A 17,442-nucleotide genomic window follows, 5' to 3' on the forward strand; every position below is an offset into this window, starting at 1 on the left:
GGGGGAATAACATTCACGTTACCCGCTGAGGCAAGTTGTTAATAATCTGGTGGCTGTTTACTGTTTAATAGACAAATATCTGTGCCGGAACAGCCTTCTGACAGCCTTAGTATTGATACTGGTGGCTTTGGCATCAGAGAGCCTGCTTTTATTCCCCTGCCAAGACCCTGGAATGCTCAACATGCCGTTATCGGTATCATATGAAATTGGTTTTGCCATTTTTTATGACATCCCTTTCTGTGGGTAGGCTTGCTCTTTTTGACTGTCAGTCGAGCACCTTGCAGAAATAAGTTATCTGCATGAAAATGAGAGGAATTTTTTTTTCTTTATGGAACACTTTATAAGTGTCTGTGTAGTCGTATATGATAATGTCCTGAAACCAGTCAAGCTAAGAGGATTTCACTATAAATATAAGAAGACCTATTCCAAAACATCTTTTGGTCTGCAGAAGGAAGGTGCTGCTCTGTTTGTTCATGGCATCATTCCTGTAAAAACTAACTGGCCACCCGCAGTCAGAGGTCTGCATGCCTCCATGGCGTGTATCTTCTACGACCTGCATTCTCTTTCCTGATTTGTTTGGGTTTATTTAACAAATCACATGGCACCTGCAATATTTTTTAAACAAGGCTGTGAACTGCCATCTCACATTGTAAATCCCATCGTAAATCTTAGTTACAAATTGAAGTTGACCTTATATCCTGTTTTGAGTATCACTCACTCTTAATACACCCTGAGGTCACTGGAGAAGACTGTCTTCTAGTTTAATAAATGTAGTTGCACCCCTTTTTCATGGTTGGGGAGTATATGGTTTTGTCGGCGGCATGGCTTGGGGGGTAGATGGTTTTAATCCTTAGAGTCAGCAAGCAGCCAATAATTTCAGTGTTGGCAGTTACCAAGTATCACCTGCACGCTTAAGCTACTCCTAGACCACCTTTGGCAGCCCACAGACCCTTACTTCATGCAGAACATTTAGTAAGTAGAACCCTCAGTGAAATTTTTGGAGTATCATCCAAAACAACACTGGTTCATTTAGGCTTGGAACATGTTCTCAAGGGAAGCTCAACATTTTTTTAATGTATTTACCTCTTTCGTTTTAATAGAAATGGTTTCTTTTCAAATGAATACATCTTCTGCACTGTCCCCAGTCTGGACACATCAGCATTTTTTTATAGATGACATCCTGAAGAACTTTGTGCACACTACTAAAATGAATGTTTTGTTTCGATTGGCTATGGCTAACCTAACTGAAATGCAAAAAAGTAAATGAGCAATAATAAAGTAAACTGGAATAGTAACAAGGTAAGGAAGTTGACTTCTAAGATACATGCATCAGTTATACATACTCGCATCATCTTTGGTTTTCATAGTATTCACTGCACCTGAATAAAAGGGCGGTAACCTGCGTGATGATGCTGTGTTTGCAGATGAGGATGTAACTTTGCAATTGCCCTTAGCATGGAAAAAAACCCAACACCTCTCTTTGCAAGTTCCCCTGTTAAGAAGGGGAGAGAACTTAGGCCGGTATCAGCTGGCAGAACATCCTGCAGGTTAATGGGAGTCATGCTGATTTACACCAGCTAAGTTCTATGCTTTCACTTCACTTTAGAAACTGTCCATAAAGTTGCAAACCGATCCAAGCATCGCTTGAGCTATCCATGAGCTGTAGAAGGCTGCAGCAGTGTGGCGTTGATTTGACAAGTGTAGTGTGTTGGTATAACAAATAGGTATGTGCTCTGTGTGTCTCTAGTTCTGTATACCTTTACGCAGAGGAAAAGGTAACAGATCATTGCCTGGCCACTTCATCTTTGCTTAAGTGTCTTGCTTTGTATGTTCAGCACTAAGTAAGTGGTGTGTGTTGTGCTGACAGATAATTGTGATCGTGAGCTTACCAAGAAGCTGTTCAATTTACAGCGTTATTTCGTGTTGTGTGTCTCTAACCAACTGACAGATCTTCCTTGTGGTGTTGTGCTTTGGAGGCTCGGTGGTGGGTGGGGAGGAGCAGCGGTATCAGCTGCTGTTTCTAAAACACTGATGTCATTGTTTCTGGTAGTGACACTGAGAAAGCAGAAAAGCAAGCTCTGGAGTCAACAAAAGGCAATTGAAAGCTATATGTCTTGCACAGGTGGACACTTGGCTGAGGTTTGCTGGCTACATGCTGTGGCATCTGCTGGGGCTTTTAATACTGGATTTTTTTAAAAAAGTAGAAAGGGGCTACATAAAATTCCCATATTACAGGAATGAGAATGCATGATTATATGAGCTATGTGAAGCCTTTATGCTCTCACCTACATTTTAAACGAGCGTCACTGAAAATTAAACTGCATTTATTCAAAATCACAGAAGGGGTGGGGGGAAATCTCAAATGAGGAATAAGTAAAGATTTCAACAGGGTACAGACTATACCGGAGGCGAGGTGACTGCCAAAATGGAGGCTGCTTTTCAGCCTGCATTTGCTGAGTAGTAAGTCTTCACAGTTATTATGCTCTGCATAGAAGATAGGAAAAAGCAATTATAACACCAGCCTCTGCTCTACACTGGTTTAGTACAATCACTTTTCTGCAGCATTGCTGTTAACATCACTGGAAGTAAAAGCATTAGCCTCTAACAGGTAGCTGTACATGTGGAAAGGTCACTGTAAAATGCTTTAATATTCATTAAGCAAGTACAGCTGAAAAAGCATCACAGGTCTCTTTCTGGAGCAGGACAGGTTCTCTAAATGCCAGATTTGAGGTCAGCTGTGGTCAGCATTGCCCGTGGCATGCACTGACACCATGTAAAGCCCTTCTGACAGACCTGCTGCTGGGAGCACAGAGCAGCTCTTCAATGAACATTGAACGTGGCTGGTGCTGCTGAACTCACATGTTGCCCTATGTAGTAGACAAACTGGGAGACGTCTGGGAGTATCTTGCATGTGCTAATAGTACAGTTACATCTGAGTTAGGGGGATAATAATAGAAGTATCCACTGGAATTGGAGTTAACACATGTGGGGAAGCAATTGAACAGTTGGATTTTAGAGGCTGCTTATGACTTTGTGGGGATGAAAGCAAGGGGAGAGAAAGAAGCAGATTAAGAGAAAAAAAACCTGCTGATGTGCTGCAAACAGCAGAGCACTAAGTCTTTCTTGTTAGACTGTTCTGGAAATCACTTAACCAGTGAAGAAGAGGGAAACTTGGTGTGAAATTGCTTCTGCACATGCAGATTAGCAAGGTGGAAAGATTCTGCTTTTGAGGAGACTCCATTGCTTGAAGTAGCTTGAAGTTAGAAATGGGAAATACATTGTTACAACTGTTCAGTTTTCTGTGTAAATTAAGACGTGCTCCCGAATCAGACCTAAAAAAAAAAAAAAGACCACCAAAAAAACCCAAACTGAAATGCACCTGTATTTGTTTCTCCTAAACTTGCTTGTTTAAGTTAAGTTCGCCAACAGTTTGTCCCTGACTAGAAAAGAGGGGTGAGTAGAGCCATGTTCCTGGAAGCGAGACAAATTGAGGAGGTGACCTTGAGTCACTATCCAAAGCTTTTTGAAAGGTAACTGAGATGTTTTCCAGTGACTGGAAAAGGGCATTGGACCAAGCTCTTCATTAGGATTTGGTCTCCTGGGAAACCCTTGCCCGGGAAGCTCTGTCTAGTAGTTGAGGAAGGGAAGAGGTTAAGAAAGCAATACTATATTTGAATGGGAAACGTAGCAGAGGATGCAAGCGGTCCAAGATAACCACAGTTCTTTTATAGGTTAGTAAGACAACAGATGGAAAATATGATCACACAGTCCAGTAGCCAAAAATACAGCTTGCTTGCTTTTTTTTTTTTCATATCCTTGCTGGAATTCATACATACCACACCAAGCAGCGGGACACTATCTAAGAACAAGCCATGGCACAATGTGGAGATACCAAGCTGTATATGTATCGAGTACATTTGAGGAACTGGTCGTTACTATGCAGAGCACAGTTCTAGCTTTCTGCTGATTCTGTTAACTTTAAACTTTTTCTCGGAAGAGATGGTTTGAGAGTGGAGCAGAACCACCATTATCACAGCTGTGGTGGGGAAAAAAAAAAATCTGCGAAGGTTAAAATAGCTAAAATGAAAGAGCTAATTTTAAAATGATTCAGACTAAACAATCATTTTAAAAAGGGGTCGACTAAAATAAATTGAAAAAAATCCAATAGTTAAATTTCTCACTCCATGGGATGTGGAGTAGAAATTGCTCTGCCTGGTGTTTGCCTGTGTGTGTGCTCCCAGGAGTGCGCATGCAGTGGGTGTGCATCTAGAACAAGCACTCAAAAGTTTGGAGACTTTTTGCCCAAGCAGTAACTGTGCAGTTTCTGTGTTCAGCCACTTGTGTCTATTCTGCTAAAAAAATGAAGGGTGGTCTGTGCTTCCCACACCCAGGTCCAACCATTCAGGACTGTGCCTGCGGTCTGATCCAGGCGGCCTTTGACGTGCTGCCACTCATGTTTTCTTTACACTTTTCCTTCAGGAGCTCAGTATTCTTCTGCCTCCCTCTCCATCGCTTTCTCACTGTTGTAATCCATTTTTAGCAAGACCAGAGGCTGCCCTTCCCTGTGCCATGCAAGTTTCTCAAGATGGGGAGATTGTTTCCCTACCGTCACCTCTGGCATTTCCTTCAGCTGCCAAGGTGTTTGCCCCGGTCTTGGTTCATCCTTTGTCTAGCTTTGCCTGCTGAAAACAGCCGCGCTGAGTTAGTGGGAGAGTTAGTTAGTGGGAGAGTGCTTTTTTTATCTTTTTTTTCCACCTTGGAGTCACATTATTGCAAAAGTAAGCTCACCACTTCCAGTCTTTTTTCCCCGTATGCCAAGTAAATTGAAAAATTCTTTGCACCTTCAGAATTTGCATTTTGGGCTTTTTTCTACCTATTTGCTGTATGCAGCTTTGTTGCTAATAACTCTCATTTATGACCAATTTCTACCATTACTTGACATAATCTTGTGAACTTTCTGGCTTTTAAACAGTAATAGTCTTTTCAGATGTAAACTCCAAATTCTCAGTTGTCGTCATTGGGGCATCTGCAGAAACCAAGGTGGCATGAATCTGTATTTGGAACTGAGACCTTTCAGTGTCTGCCCTGCCACGTGCAGGGTATGCAGACCCAGGAGGGTCTTCCAGGCCATAAGCGTGAGGTTTCAGAAAACATCTTCTGTGATGCCATTTTTCTCTCTTTTTTTCTTTTTGTCATGGATAAAGTGTAACAGTGATGTGAGTGTTCTCATGGGCCTTCTCCAACAGTTCCTTTTGCTGGGCTACCTGGAATGTCAGGCAGAACTCTGGTGTTTTACTGTAAAAGCTAATTTTCTATAATGTATTTTTCTTTAAGCATAGAAGAAATAAACTCATCTCCGTTTAGTGTACTGTAGTTATATCTGATGGCAGAGTCAACTGCAATTCATGTTTGTCAGTATTCTTATTTTTAGAGGTTTTTCTCCTGCGAAAGGAGTTGCATTAAATCAAGAATGTGACAAGTTCCACAAAACACCAAGCCACTGCACCACCAAGTACCCCACTGCGTGCTTTTCACTTCTCTCCTTAACAGCTACATGTCATTTGTTATAGTTTCTTCTGATCTTACATTCACCTCAACTCTTACTGCACTTTGAGTTTGAGCCTTGTTAGTTGAGCTTACCTGTACCCTCAGCAAATTTGACAGGTCACCCACAGATCTGATCTCATGTCAGCATAAGATGGGATATGCATTATTTCCATAAAATAATCCACCACATTACATGCTTTTAAAATTTTTTCAACAGCCTTTGCAAAGTTTCAGTTAAATCCACAGTTTTCTAATAAGCTCAAGATGCTGATACAGTATTGACTTGTTAACAGCCCCAGTAGTCCTCACCAAAATCCTTGTGGTGATGGTGTTCTGTGTGAGGAGACCAACATCTCCTTTTACATAGGCAATTAGCTATACATTCATTATATATAGCTTCTGGTGAGCAGTGAGACAACTTCTGGATGTTAGCAGTAATTACTTCTCTGCAGTGCCTCTTCTCCAGCTTTTTATTGCAAACTCATCCCAAGATCTTATCTAAGGTTAACTGATGAAATTTTATTTCAGATTTCCCTTCCTCTTCAAAATGTCTTTCCTTGAAATCTGAGGCTTTGCTCCACAAACTTGATACAAAGAGCTCATTCTCTCTGCTGTCATGAAATAAAATGTCGGGGATATCCTTAGATAGACTTGCTTCACCGGTCTTGAACTATGAAAGGATAAATTAAGTGTTGCTAGTGTTGAATTTCCTGACAGTGAATACAGCTCAGTACTGCCTTGACAGCTTTGCCAGTATTCTTAACCATTTCCAAGCACTTGGTTGGACCTGCACACACACCCCCACTGAGGGGGATACCGCTTTTGGGGGGGAGGTGAATCAGAGCATTGTAGTTGGTGAAATGGTCCACGTGGTTATTCACCTTGGCCTGCCTGTAGGTGAATTAGCTGCTGTTGTAGAGGTCTTGCAGCAGCAAATGTGCATAAAGGCATGCAGTGGAAACTGGAAGAGAAGTTCCTAACTAGGAGCAAGATTTTTTTTAGGTGTTTGATGGACACCTTATGGTCCTGCATTTTCCTTGGCTCTCCATCCAAGCCCCCATTATTTTCCCTCTCTGCTGTTAAGGGAAGGCAGGTGGCAAGCACATGCCACCACTTACACACTCAGCAGAGCGCATGTGCCTTCATACGGGCTGCTGGGCAGAAAAGTTTGAGTCAGAGTGCTTTCTGGTGTATGCATACTACCTGCAGAGGCACGTGCATACAAATAATGCACTTTGGAAACCTCCAGTTTTGGTAAGTATCACTTCTTTCTCTGTTCCATATTATTTGAACTCAGATGAGCTTTTCACAAGCACTTTTTCAGATCAGAATATCCGAGAACTTGTGAATGTAAGTGACGTTTGCTGCTCCATGTTTTAAATCTAAACTTTGTGTCTTTGAAGTACTGATGATCTGCTTTTCTGTATAAATCAGTTGTCTCAGTATATTGCATGTTTGGACTGTAGGTGCCCTCAGCTCCCTCAGCTTCTTGCTCTGAGACAGCTAACAGAATTGAGATGCTGAAATTGCAATGAGGAGTTGAGATCGCTCCCTCAATTCCCTCATTCTCAAGCAGCGTGGCAAGTTCTCACATTAAGCAAATGGCTTATTTTGTTTCTCAGATTTCCTGAACATTAGCAATGGTTTTGAGCAGTTTCTAATTGGTTTTTAAAACCCTAACCCTTTGCTTCTCTCATCCTTCCCCCTCTCCTGTGTGTGTCTCTGTGTATGTGCTTTTTGTCTTTTTTTTTGTGTGTGTCTTTTTTTTTTTTTTTTTTTTCTTTTTTGGTGGCTTGTGTATCCTTTCCCTGCGTTGCGGTGCTGTTTTATGCTGCAGAATTCGTCCAGCTCTGCCTCTTCAGAAGCCTCTGAAACCTGCCAGTCAGTGAGCGAGTGCAGTTCCCCCACCTCAGTCAGCTCAGGCTCCACCATGGGGGCTTGGGCCTCCACAGATAAGGTGAAAACTTCATCTCAAAGACATACAAACCTACTAGCTCGTTATCCGAACTCAGCAACATTTGGACAACCTCTCCCACCCTGTGCATGGGATGCAGCCAGGATAGCTCTCTGTGAAGATGAGAATAGGAACTGTTGCACGCTCCCTTAGAAATGAATCTAACCATGACAACACTTGCCTTTAAACTAGCTGCTAGGGAGGAGCTACAAACTGGGCATTTTACAGAGGTAATTTTGTAAGAAAAGCTCATTGTCCGCCTTTTCTACTCAAAGAGATTGTAGCACGCTGCCCAGACCCAGCTTGGTTGCCTAACAAAGAGCATCTTGCCCAGGTGGTACTGTTTGTGGCTTCTCCCCTGTCTCCCATTAGGTACCACACATTTCCACTGAGCAATTGGGGTTTGGTTTTGACCAAAACAAAAAGGAAAACAAAACACACATGGTTGGAATAAATTAAGTGGGATACACTCTGAATCAGGGAAGTGACAGCAGTCTCCATTCTCATCTGGTAAATCCTTGCTGTTGGTTTGTTCTGGTTTTTTTCTTCCATGTCATCGTACAGTCAGAACATGTCATGTTTGAGGGCTGTATGCTTTTCCTCTCTGTCCAGCTACACAGAATAAATGCCACCAATGCAAATGCCTCCAGTTTTGGAAATGTTTTGTTTCTATGTCCGCAGTCTGCAGGGTACCTAAATTGCAAAGGCTTTTTCACAGTGTACTGCTTTCATGGACAGAAGGCAGAGCTGCTCAGCCTGGAGACAATGACTGCTAGATTGATGTCTGAAATTTGTTACACAAAATAACAATTTTCAAGCAATCTCACTTCTGAACCAAGTGTTGTATCAATTTTCTGTTATTTGCTGCAAAGCTAAGCTTTTTCTTTCTTTTGTTTTAAGATACAGAACTTTTCTCCCTAGAACATCAGTCGCAGTATATTTTCATATTCATTCTGTTTATATTAATTTCTCTGTTTTTGTTTTTTTTTATTTGTTTCATTTCCAGTTGTCTAATGGGTTTTATCACTGTAGTTTATCAAGTGACCCATCCGTAGCTTCAGTTGGTGCAGGTCCTTTCCCTCATTTCCCGCCTGTCTCCCGCGCGTGGACTCGGGCTCCCTCGGCCCTCCTTCCAGACTACGTTCATTATTACACCATTGGGCCAGGCATGTTACCATCATCTAAGATCCCTAGCTGGAAGGTTTGTGTTCCTTTTGTTGTGGCAGTCCTCACCTTCTCATACCAACTGTGTGCGCACGGCAGTTGTTGCTACCTTTCAGTCCATGTAATTACTCGTTGATTTGCTCTGTGTAATACTCTGTGTAATACTCTGAACGGGCACTGCATGGCGATAATAAGAGAGCTAAAATCGTGAATATTTCTGAATGACCTTGTCTATTCTGGCACTGCCTAAAATGCATTAAAGCTGACAAGGCCTAGGTAGGAAAGGATAGTTTTATGCTGCAGAATTCATCCAGCTCTTGCCTCTTCAGAAGCCTCTGAAACCTGCCAGTCAGTGAGCGAGTGCAGTTCCCCCACCTCAGTCAGCTCAGGCTCCACCATGGGGGCTTGGGCCTCCACAGATAAGGTGAAAACTTCATCTCAAAGACATACAAACCTACTAGCTCGTTATCCGAACCCAGCAACATTTGGACAACCTCTCCCTCCGGAACACTGGTGAAAGCACTCTGGGCTCTATTCAGCGAGAAAGAGCTATTCAGCACTGTCAGAGTGCTCACTTGGGCAGGGAAGTGCAGGCTTGGCATCCAGGCGGCTTAGTGACACCGTATATTGAGTGACATCACGTTCTCACTGTGGCGGCTCTGCTCGCCCTCCCCACCTTGGCCATAGGCAGACGTGCTCTTGTAGATCTAGCTGGAGTGGTTTAAGAAGGTGCTTGTCACCGGGTGAACCTAAGCGATGACTGAAGCTATCCTAGCTTTACTGCCACTGAGGGAAATTGCTCACCCAACTTGTTTTGCTCTCTTGGGTGAGACCACCGAAAAAGCGACGAGCGCAGTAACTTCTTTCAGTTGCTCCAGCTGGATCTGCAGGGATGTTCCTTAGCATCAAAACATCTCTGCTCTGCCAGAGCCTTGACTGTCATCACTGCCAGGTGATTCCCCTTGGAGACTCTGCCCCGGAGGAAGAGGAGAAGGTCTCTTGTCTGTTGCCCTGAATCTTCACAAGGCTGACGTGCAGTTGACAGTAGCTGCACAGGTCTTAGATGCCTGTGGGTTGTTATATGATACTGTATATGCACCACGGGATCTTTTTGTACATGCAAATTGAAATACCTTGTTAAAGATCACCCTAATCTCTCTCTCCAGCAGCTAGAGGCTGTTGAGATACACACAGGGTGACCACAGTGGTCCTGGGGCTTCAGGGTCATTAGTTGTGGCTATGCTGGAAGTACTTCGCCAATATATTTCACAGCAAAACACTTAAGAGCAGAGACAGAGCTGTGAAGGCAAGGCAGAGTTTCATGTGCCTTAATAGAACCAAAATACCTGTTTGCACAAGGGGCTTCTGTCAGTACAGCTACCTTGCACTTGCCATACCTTGGACTGAGACACATGTCAGTAATAATCTATGGTGTGGTCTTAGCCTGTCATTAATTACTTATTGGAAGGCTGTGCGGAGGCTGCCCAGCAGCCAGCTGCTGCCAGTGGTGGGGTATGTGGCCCGTTCTCATGCACAAGTTGTTTCTTTTATTTTTATTTTCAAAGCACACCTGTCTTGGTGAAGGAGAACTCTCTTGGGATTGGGCTTGCCCCTGCAGCAGCTCGCGTGTGGGTCGCTGCTGCTTAGCGGTAGTTCTGTGTCCCAGCACAGGTCACTGGCCAGTCCTGCTCCTTGTGTGCAACGTGTGGTTTCTGGGCACCCTCAGGACTTTGCTTAATAGAGCCCTGAGTGAATGTAGCCCTCATGGCCTGAGGAATTTCTGTTTCTAATTTGGCACCAGTAGTTCTGGGTGAAGTTAGTCGTCTTCAATACAGATCCCTCTTATAAATGAGATTTCAGCTAGTAAATAAACTTAGGAGATCACTCAGAGTAACTTGCTCCTCTAACGTATATCAAAAATCCATTCAAGCCTGATTTTTCAGAATTGAAGACACACATAACAGCCCTTAATACTAGAACTTATGTACATCTAGAACAGTTACATCATTGATTGGACATGTATGTATATTTTCTGCTGTGTGCCAGTGATGTTTGCGTTTGAATTTCTGAAAATATAGGCTTTAACACAATGGAATTTAATTTAGAGATAACTATAGTATGAATCTGTTAAATGTCTTCATGTAAGAACACGTAGGTAGAATAGGAAATTTAGATTCCCTTAAATAAAAGAGATAAGAGTTTTTAAGTGAAGTTTTTTAATATCCCTAAAATTAATTTATTTCTGGCCTTATTCAGAAAGGCATATCCAGTTTGATACATAAATGTTTGCATTAAAATTGCCCTTTTGCTTAGTTTTATGTGTAACTAGAGCACAAGCACTGATGAAAGCTGTCACTAACAAGCACTTTTCCTTAGGACTGGGCCAAACCAGGTCCATATGATCAGCCAATGGTGAACACATTGCAGCGTCGCAAAGAAAAGCGCGAACCAGATCTCAATGGAGGAGCTCAGAGCGGACCAGCCGTGCCCCCCGAGGAGGCCCAGAGACCTCGGAGCATGACGGTGTCAGCTGCCACAAGGGTGAAGCTCGATTTCAAATACACTATTTGGTGCAAAGGAGGTGGATGTGCTAGCTCCTGCCGGTACTTGTGGACGTGCTTTATGTTGGCACGTGTTAATCTGGCGAGCAGTACCGGTGTGGTGGTGGTGCGGTCAGTGGAAATTGCGTGGGCAGGAGAGAATATGCCATTGGGTATTGGCGTTTGCAGAGCAGCTGCATCCAAAGAAGGGTCTGTTTCTAAGACCTGGTAAATGGTTGGACAAATCCTGTTGGGTTGTGATGGTGGCAAGCTCTGCCTGGGAGGAGAGACAGCTAAAAGTCGGTGAGGATTGACTAACCCTTCTAGGCGTAATGAGTCTCTTGCTATGTGTAACCAGCAGGGTGAGGAGATGGAGGCCTGCGAGGAACTGGCGCTCGCTCTGTCGAGGGGGCTGCAGCTGGACACCCAGAGGAGCAGTCGGGATTCCTTGCAGTGCTCCAGTGGCTACAGCACCCAGACAACAACTCCGTGCTGTTCAGAGGACACAATCCCATCTCAAGGTACGATCCAAGAGATGCTCTTTTTCAGAGCATTCCCAGCCTGGTCATCATACACTCACCACACGGTGCCAAGCAGCTGTGTTCCAGCAGCTAGTCAGCTGGGGAGAAAGGGGTAAATGTTGCTGTTGCGAAGTTTTTTGCAGCTTGGAACGCAGCCTCGATTTTATTAACTAAATAGAAACCTGTATTGCTGCATAGTGTACTGAACAATAGTATTTTCTTGTGCGTTACTAGAATGAGCTTTAGCTGAAGGGTGCTACCATTTTAAAGAAGATGCTGGAATTATTCTTCATGGATTAAGTGGAATGATGCTGGTATTGCTATTGCATCATATTGCACTTACTGTGGCAGTAGCGTCCTTTATGAGCTGTTGTCTTAGCAGATAAACACCCACGAACTTTGTTTTCTTGTTCCATCAGTACTCTGAATCTGTTCTTGGTTTCCCTTTGTGACCTTTTATTTCCTACCTAAGCAGAAATTTTTTAATTGGAAAAAGAATCCACTGGAGACCTTAACTTGGGCATACCTGGGAAGCTGCAATAAGGTGTTGGGGTTTGTACCCTTTTTCAGAACCAGCAGCAAGAAGAGAGGGACCAAGTTTGGTGTTTGCAGCTCAGCAACTGCCTTGTTTGCTCAGCTGAGGTTGGTTGTGCTGTGCAATCACAAGAGGCTTGCGGAGGGCCTAGCTTGGCTCAGCAGTTACATGGAAAGGAAGGAACCCGATGCAATTATTAAAGCTGAGGCTGAGTTTTTGGAGCTGACAGCTGGGATTTACTTTGTTTGCAAAATAAACAAATGCTGCTAAAATCAGTGGTACACAGTCCCCTGAGCCCTGCATTGCCTAGTCTAAAAAACAGGTTTTAGTCACTGACGGTTTTAAGTATTTGTATCTGCAAGTGGTAGCATATGGCTTGCAGGATGCTGGTGTTGGTATCTTCATGTTGGCGACAAATGCTGAGTCTTAGTTCCTTAATTAGTTGGTTTCAGAGAAGGTACTGAGTGTGTGCCGTTCTTCTCTTTCACAAGAGATGTGGGCATCCTGCAGCTTTAGGGTCGGTCTGATGTAGTGCCTGCCTTCAGCTGCACAGTCTGAGAATCTTGGTCACTCAGGCTTCCTTCCTCCTAAAGATGAAGCCTCTCTTAATTGCTGTTGAACTCTGGGCCTTTTGGGTTAGATATACTTTTTTTAGTTATACATATTTTAGACTTACTGACATGACTCAGCTGCCTTCTCCAGCTTGTTCCTAACTCCGTCTTTTGGCATCAGTTTCAGATTATGATTATTTCTCTGTGAGTGGTGACCAGGAGGCAGAGCAACAAGAGTTTGACAAATCTTCCACCATCCCAAGAAACAGCGACATTAGCCAGTCTTATCGCAGAATGTTTCAAACCAAGCGTCCTGCTTCCACCGCAGGTCTGCCAACCACGCTTGGACCAGTCATCGTCACCCCCGGCGTTGCCACCATCAGACGGACCCCTTCCACCAAGCCTTCAGTCAGGCGCGGTACCATAGGGGGAGGTCCCATTCCGATCAAGACGCCAGTGATTCCTGTCAAAACACCAACTGTCCCTGATATCCCAGGGGGACTGCCCGGCACCCTCGCTGGGACAGAAGAATGTCCTGAGCAAAGTCCCGAATCTCCAGCAGCAGGAGATGGTGGTCAAGGTGTCACCAGCATGCCCTCGTCGTGGAGCGGACAAGCATCTGTCAACCCTCCGCCGTCAAGCCAGAAACTGAGTGCTGCCGACGAGCAGAGACAAGCAGTTCCCGAGAGTGAGGGGGAGGAAAGCGACCGGGATGGTGTCGGCACCCTCACACCCGCAGGGCAGCCAGAGCTTGACCCCGGAGAGCTGAGTCCCGGGGACGTCCCGCAAGGTGAAGATATGCTGAACGCCATTCGGCGTGGTGTCAAACTGAAGAAGACGACCACGAATGATCGCTCAGCACCTCGTATTTCCTAGGAGTGGAGAAGCTGCCAGAGTACTAGCCGCCGAGGAGGAACTGTGAGAAAATAATTTGTCTCTATCCATTCCAATCTGTAATCAATGAATTTTTTAAGATACTCGGTAACAGACAGTCTGAAAGTACTCTAAAAGAGAAATCAAGGTGAAAGAGCGTAGTAAGACATAATTTTCACTGGTGTTTTAATTTGTAAATATCAATGATTTTGTTTCTGCATTTTTTTGATCTAAGTTACACTTTTGATTTTTTCTGAAGGTGCCAAATCCCATTTACCTTTTTTATAACTCTGTTTGTAAAGTTTTAAATCATAGGAGAAAAAAAAAATGTCGAGTAGGTAACTTCAGCAAAGGGATTTAATGAAAATCTGGCTTTTTTGCAAGCTTTTGTAGAGCGCCTTGTAATAGTGAGGTTAAAAAACAGAACAAAACAATGGGACTTATTTTAAAGTTTAAGTCAAGCTGTAAGGCACAGATCCTCGTTTAAGTATTAAAAAAAAAAGTTTGAAAAGCAGGAATAAAAATTGACAATAAAAGCAATACATAATGCAAGGAAGAAACCTGCAGTTGATAGAGTATTTGGGGGGTAGTGGGGGGAGGGAGATGCCATCAGAATAGCAGATGCTGTTGCACAAAAGTAGCCTAGTAGGATTAATTACTAGTAGCTTCATGGTAAATGCATCAGAATAAGCCATATTGGATTGCAGTGTTTTGTTTCTGTAGGGTGTTTTAAAGACTGGGGTTTTTCCACATCTCTTTTTTGACTGCACAGCAACAACTCTCAGTCACGTGCATGCAGCCTTAACTGTGTAGGCTTGGTTCTTCGACCTTGACTTTTTGTTCCACTCATCCTTTCACTGAAAACAAACAAGGACGACAGGCTTAAGGCAGTTACAAATGTGAAAACATTTTTAAAATGCAAGCAGGGAGTTCTTAGATATTATCAAAATGCCTTTTTCTGACTGTGCCCAGCAGGCTGGGCACCTTGGAAAGCCCAAATATTTTGAGAAAACACTTAAAAATTTGACAGGTGTAACCAGCTTGTGATCTAATAAACTGAGAATGTTTCTTTCCAATACAGGGGCTTGTTTTTCTTAACTTCTTTTAAATGGCAGTTGATTGGCTTTTCTTAAATACCAAAAAGAAAGGGGCGAAGGGTGGGGGGTGGGGAGATATGGTTTTTTTGATAATACTGTGAGTCTGACCACTATATTCTCTTTTTTTGTACTTTAAGTCATGTTTTTTGGAACGCTATTGATAGAATTATTAAGAGTTGGATTTTTTCCTTAAAGTAAAAGTAAGTTATTGCTGCAATACCCGTCTCCTAAAGCTGATAGAAATATGCAGACCCAGGGCCAGGATGCGTGTTCCCGACCAGACAGTCCAGAAGGATGCCGTCTGCCCACCCACAGCAGACCCACGCGTGGGTGGACACCAGACCTGCGCGTCCAAGATTGTTTAAAATGCACCAAATAATACATGCAAGGGGCTAGGTTCCACCACACGCTCTGCAGATTTCTGTTGGCTCTAGACTTGCCTACATAACCTCTTATGCTTTAATACATAACTGCATTGGATGTGAAACTTCTAGTAACTGTGTAGTCACTGTGTTCTATATAACATTTTACACTGCTGTGGTTGCTAACCTTTTTTTTTTTTTGTTATGGCTTAAAAGCAAAAAGAAAAAAAAAAGGCATGATTCTTAGAAAATATTAAACCTTCCTTTCTTTGAAAAACAAGCTCCTTATTACAGAATATAATAAACAGTAGTGCCTGTGGTGTAGCCCACCAATCTTGATACAGTAGCTGATGCATTGTGCAAATGAGGCTTTGAGATGGTTTTTGCATAAACAAAAACTGCTAGGAGATAATCTCAATAGTTAAAAAGTGTTATTTAAACCTTTGAAATAAATGGATGTAACTGTACCCGAGTACAGCTTTTCACTTGTTTAGTTCTTAAACGTTAGTATAATCGGTAAAATTTAATATAAAATGTTGCCAAATTCAATGTAGAAAGAATGTGACAAAACACTTTGGATAGTTCTATTGTTTGTGTTTTTGCATATTGTAAAAGCAGTGTCACAGCTAAAAAATAAAATGTTTCTAATGGTAAATTATTGTGGTTTAGTTGCTAGTTTGTACTGAGAGTTGACCTCTCCCTGTGCAGTTTTTTGTTCTAAACTGGTATAAATAATTGCTGTAAGTGTGTCTCCCTTCTACATTGTAATGATTGCTTAAGCCTACATTATAAATAAAGAACTGCTGGAAAACTTCTGTATTTCGGTTCTTAAAAAGACTTTCTGCTTCCAGAGCTTTGGGTATCAGTGGTGTCCTTCATTCAGACTTCTGAAGATCACATGGAATCTGTATCTTAACAGAAGCAAGAGAGAATGAACAAGCAAGTAAATAAAATCACATATAGCTGTGTTTGATGTGCACTGGAAGGGTAGTGGCAGAACAAAGATGCAGCGCTAATGATGGAAATTCCCATCAAGTAACAACTGATGACATTTCCCTGTCCCTCACTGTTGTTATCTAGCCAGGAAGCACAAATAACTGGACACGTTTGCGCATCTGCTTCAGTGCTGGACTGCAGCTCCTTTTCTCAGAGAATTGCTGCTGCCAACACTGCCCACGCTTAAAGCCAGTTTATCAGGCTCAACACCAGTGCCGTCTCCCACACGCCCCGGCGTGACTTAGGCTTTTCTTCTGTTCAGCTTTCTCAGGAGCAAAGGTAGAAAGGGAGGATGTTGCTCCCACTTGCAGCTACTACGCAGTGGCCCAATTTATTTCCTTGCCACTGCAACTGTCCCTCTGAGCCGAGGGCTGCTTGTGCCAGGCTGGGAGATGGCAGAGTGGGCTGGGGGGAGCAGGGCAGGGGGGCTGGGCTTGCCCTGTGGTGGTGTATTTCCCTTTGAATTTTGCCCACGGCTGCTCTTGGCCTTTCACAGTCAGGCTAATGCAAGTAGATGCTAAAGCAAATCAGTGTTTTTATTTTAGGGACACACCATGCTTGTAGCGCAGACCCTGTACCGCAAACCGTTAACAAGTTAGAAAAAGGAACACAGGTTGGAATTCTTCCTACAAACGAGTGTCTTCAGTGTGGCAAAACAGCAGAGGAAAGCGCCAATACCCACATGGAGAGAAGGCACAGCTCAGAGCGGAGCTGGTACCAGCCCGGAGGTGAGGGATGCGCTCAACAGCGGCACTGGAGAAGGGCATGCTACAATTCTGCTGCTGCCTTTGGGCTAACGGAGTGCAGAGAACAGATCCCACTTCCTGGCAAGAGTGTTTCAGCAGTGGAAGATGTGATGCTGTTTTCCTGGAGGTTTTGGGGGTTTGGTTTTTTGCGGTTTTTTTTCAAAATTCAGGTGTATTTTAGCACATAGGCTTACTGGAGAGAGCCATGTACGATTTCTAAAAAACCAGCCACCTTTAAAGCAGTTTCTAATACCCAAGCTAAATACGTTTAGTCCTCAAAACAGAAGTTAGTGCCTTTGCCATCTCTTGTTATCTTTAAGCCTTAAGTTGGAGTTCATGGAAAAATTAGGCCCTAGGGTTAAATACAGTACAAATAACTTATGTAATTAATAACTATCTGGAAGCCAGATAAGGTAGCCCAAATCTCCTCTCTTTCAGCCCTAAAAATGGAAGAACAGCAGAAGAGCCAGAAAGGTTTTCCTACGAGCTTTTATTAGGTGGCTATATCCCATTTGTTCTCTTACAGGGCAGTTAGTCAAAGCATTAGTAAAATTTC

General features: G+C 43.3%; 1 protein-coding gene across 23 annotated transcripts in view; it reads left to right on the forward strand.

Moving 5' to 3' along the window:
• MTSS1 (MTSS I-BAR domain containing 1) overlaps positions 1 to 15,959 on the forward strand; it is a 127,070-nt gene extending 111,111 nt beyond the window's left edge. For 11 of the 23 annotated variants that reach the window (XM_027792373.2, XM_027792374.2, XM_027792382.2 and 8 more), the window contains 5 exons: positions 7,385 to 7,504; positions 8,508 to 8,702; positions 11,042 to 11,206; positions 11,564 to 11,726; positions 12,994 to 15,959. In XM_027792373.2, the coding sequence (XP_027648174.1) occupies positions 7,385 to 7,504; positions 8,508 to 8,702; positions 11,042 to 11,206; positions 11,564 to 11,726; positions 12,994 to 13,688 (1,338 nt within the window). In that variant the 3' untranslated portion in view covers positions 13,689 to 15,959. The remainder of the gene's footprint in view (positions 1 to 7,384; positions 7,505 to 8,507; positions 8,703 to 11,041; positions 11,207 to 11,563; positions 11,727 to 12,993) is intronic. The other 12 variants (XM_027792383.2, XM_013302360.3, XM_005241363.4 and 9 more) reach the window with 5 other exon arrangements.
• The last annotated feature ends 1,483 nt before the right edge of the window (positions 15,960 to 17,442 follow it).

The sequence above is a fragment of the Falco peregrinus genome, chromosome 3 (assembly GCF_023634155.1).
Source record: "Falco peregrinus isolate bFalPer1 chromosome 3, bFalPer1.pri, whole genome shotgun sequence".
In the NCBI taxonomy this organism is placed as follows: Eukaryota; Metazoa; Chordata; class Aves; order Falconiformes; family Falconidae; genus Falco; species Falco peregrinus.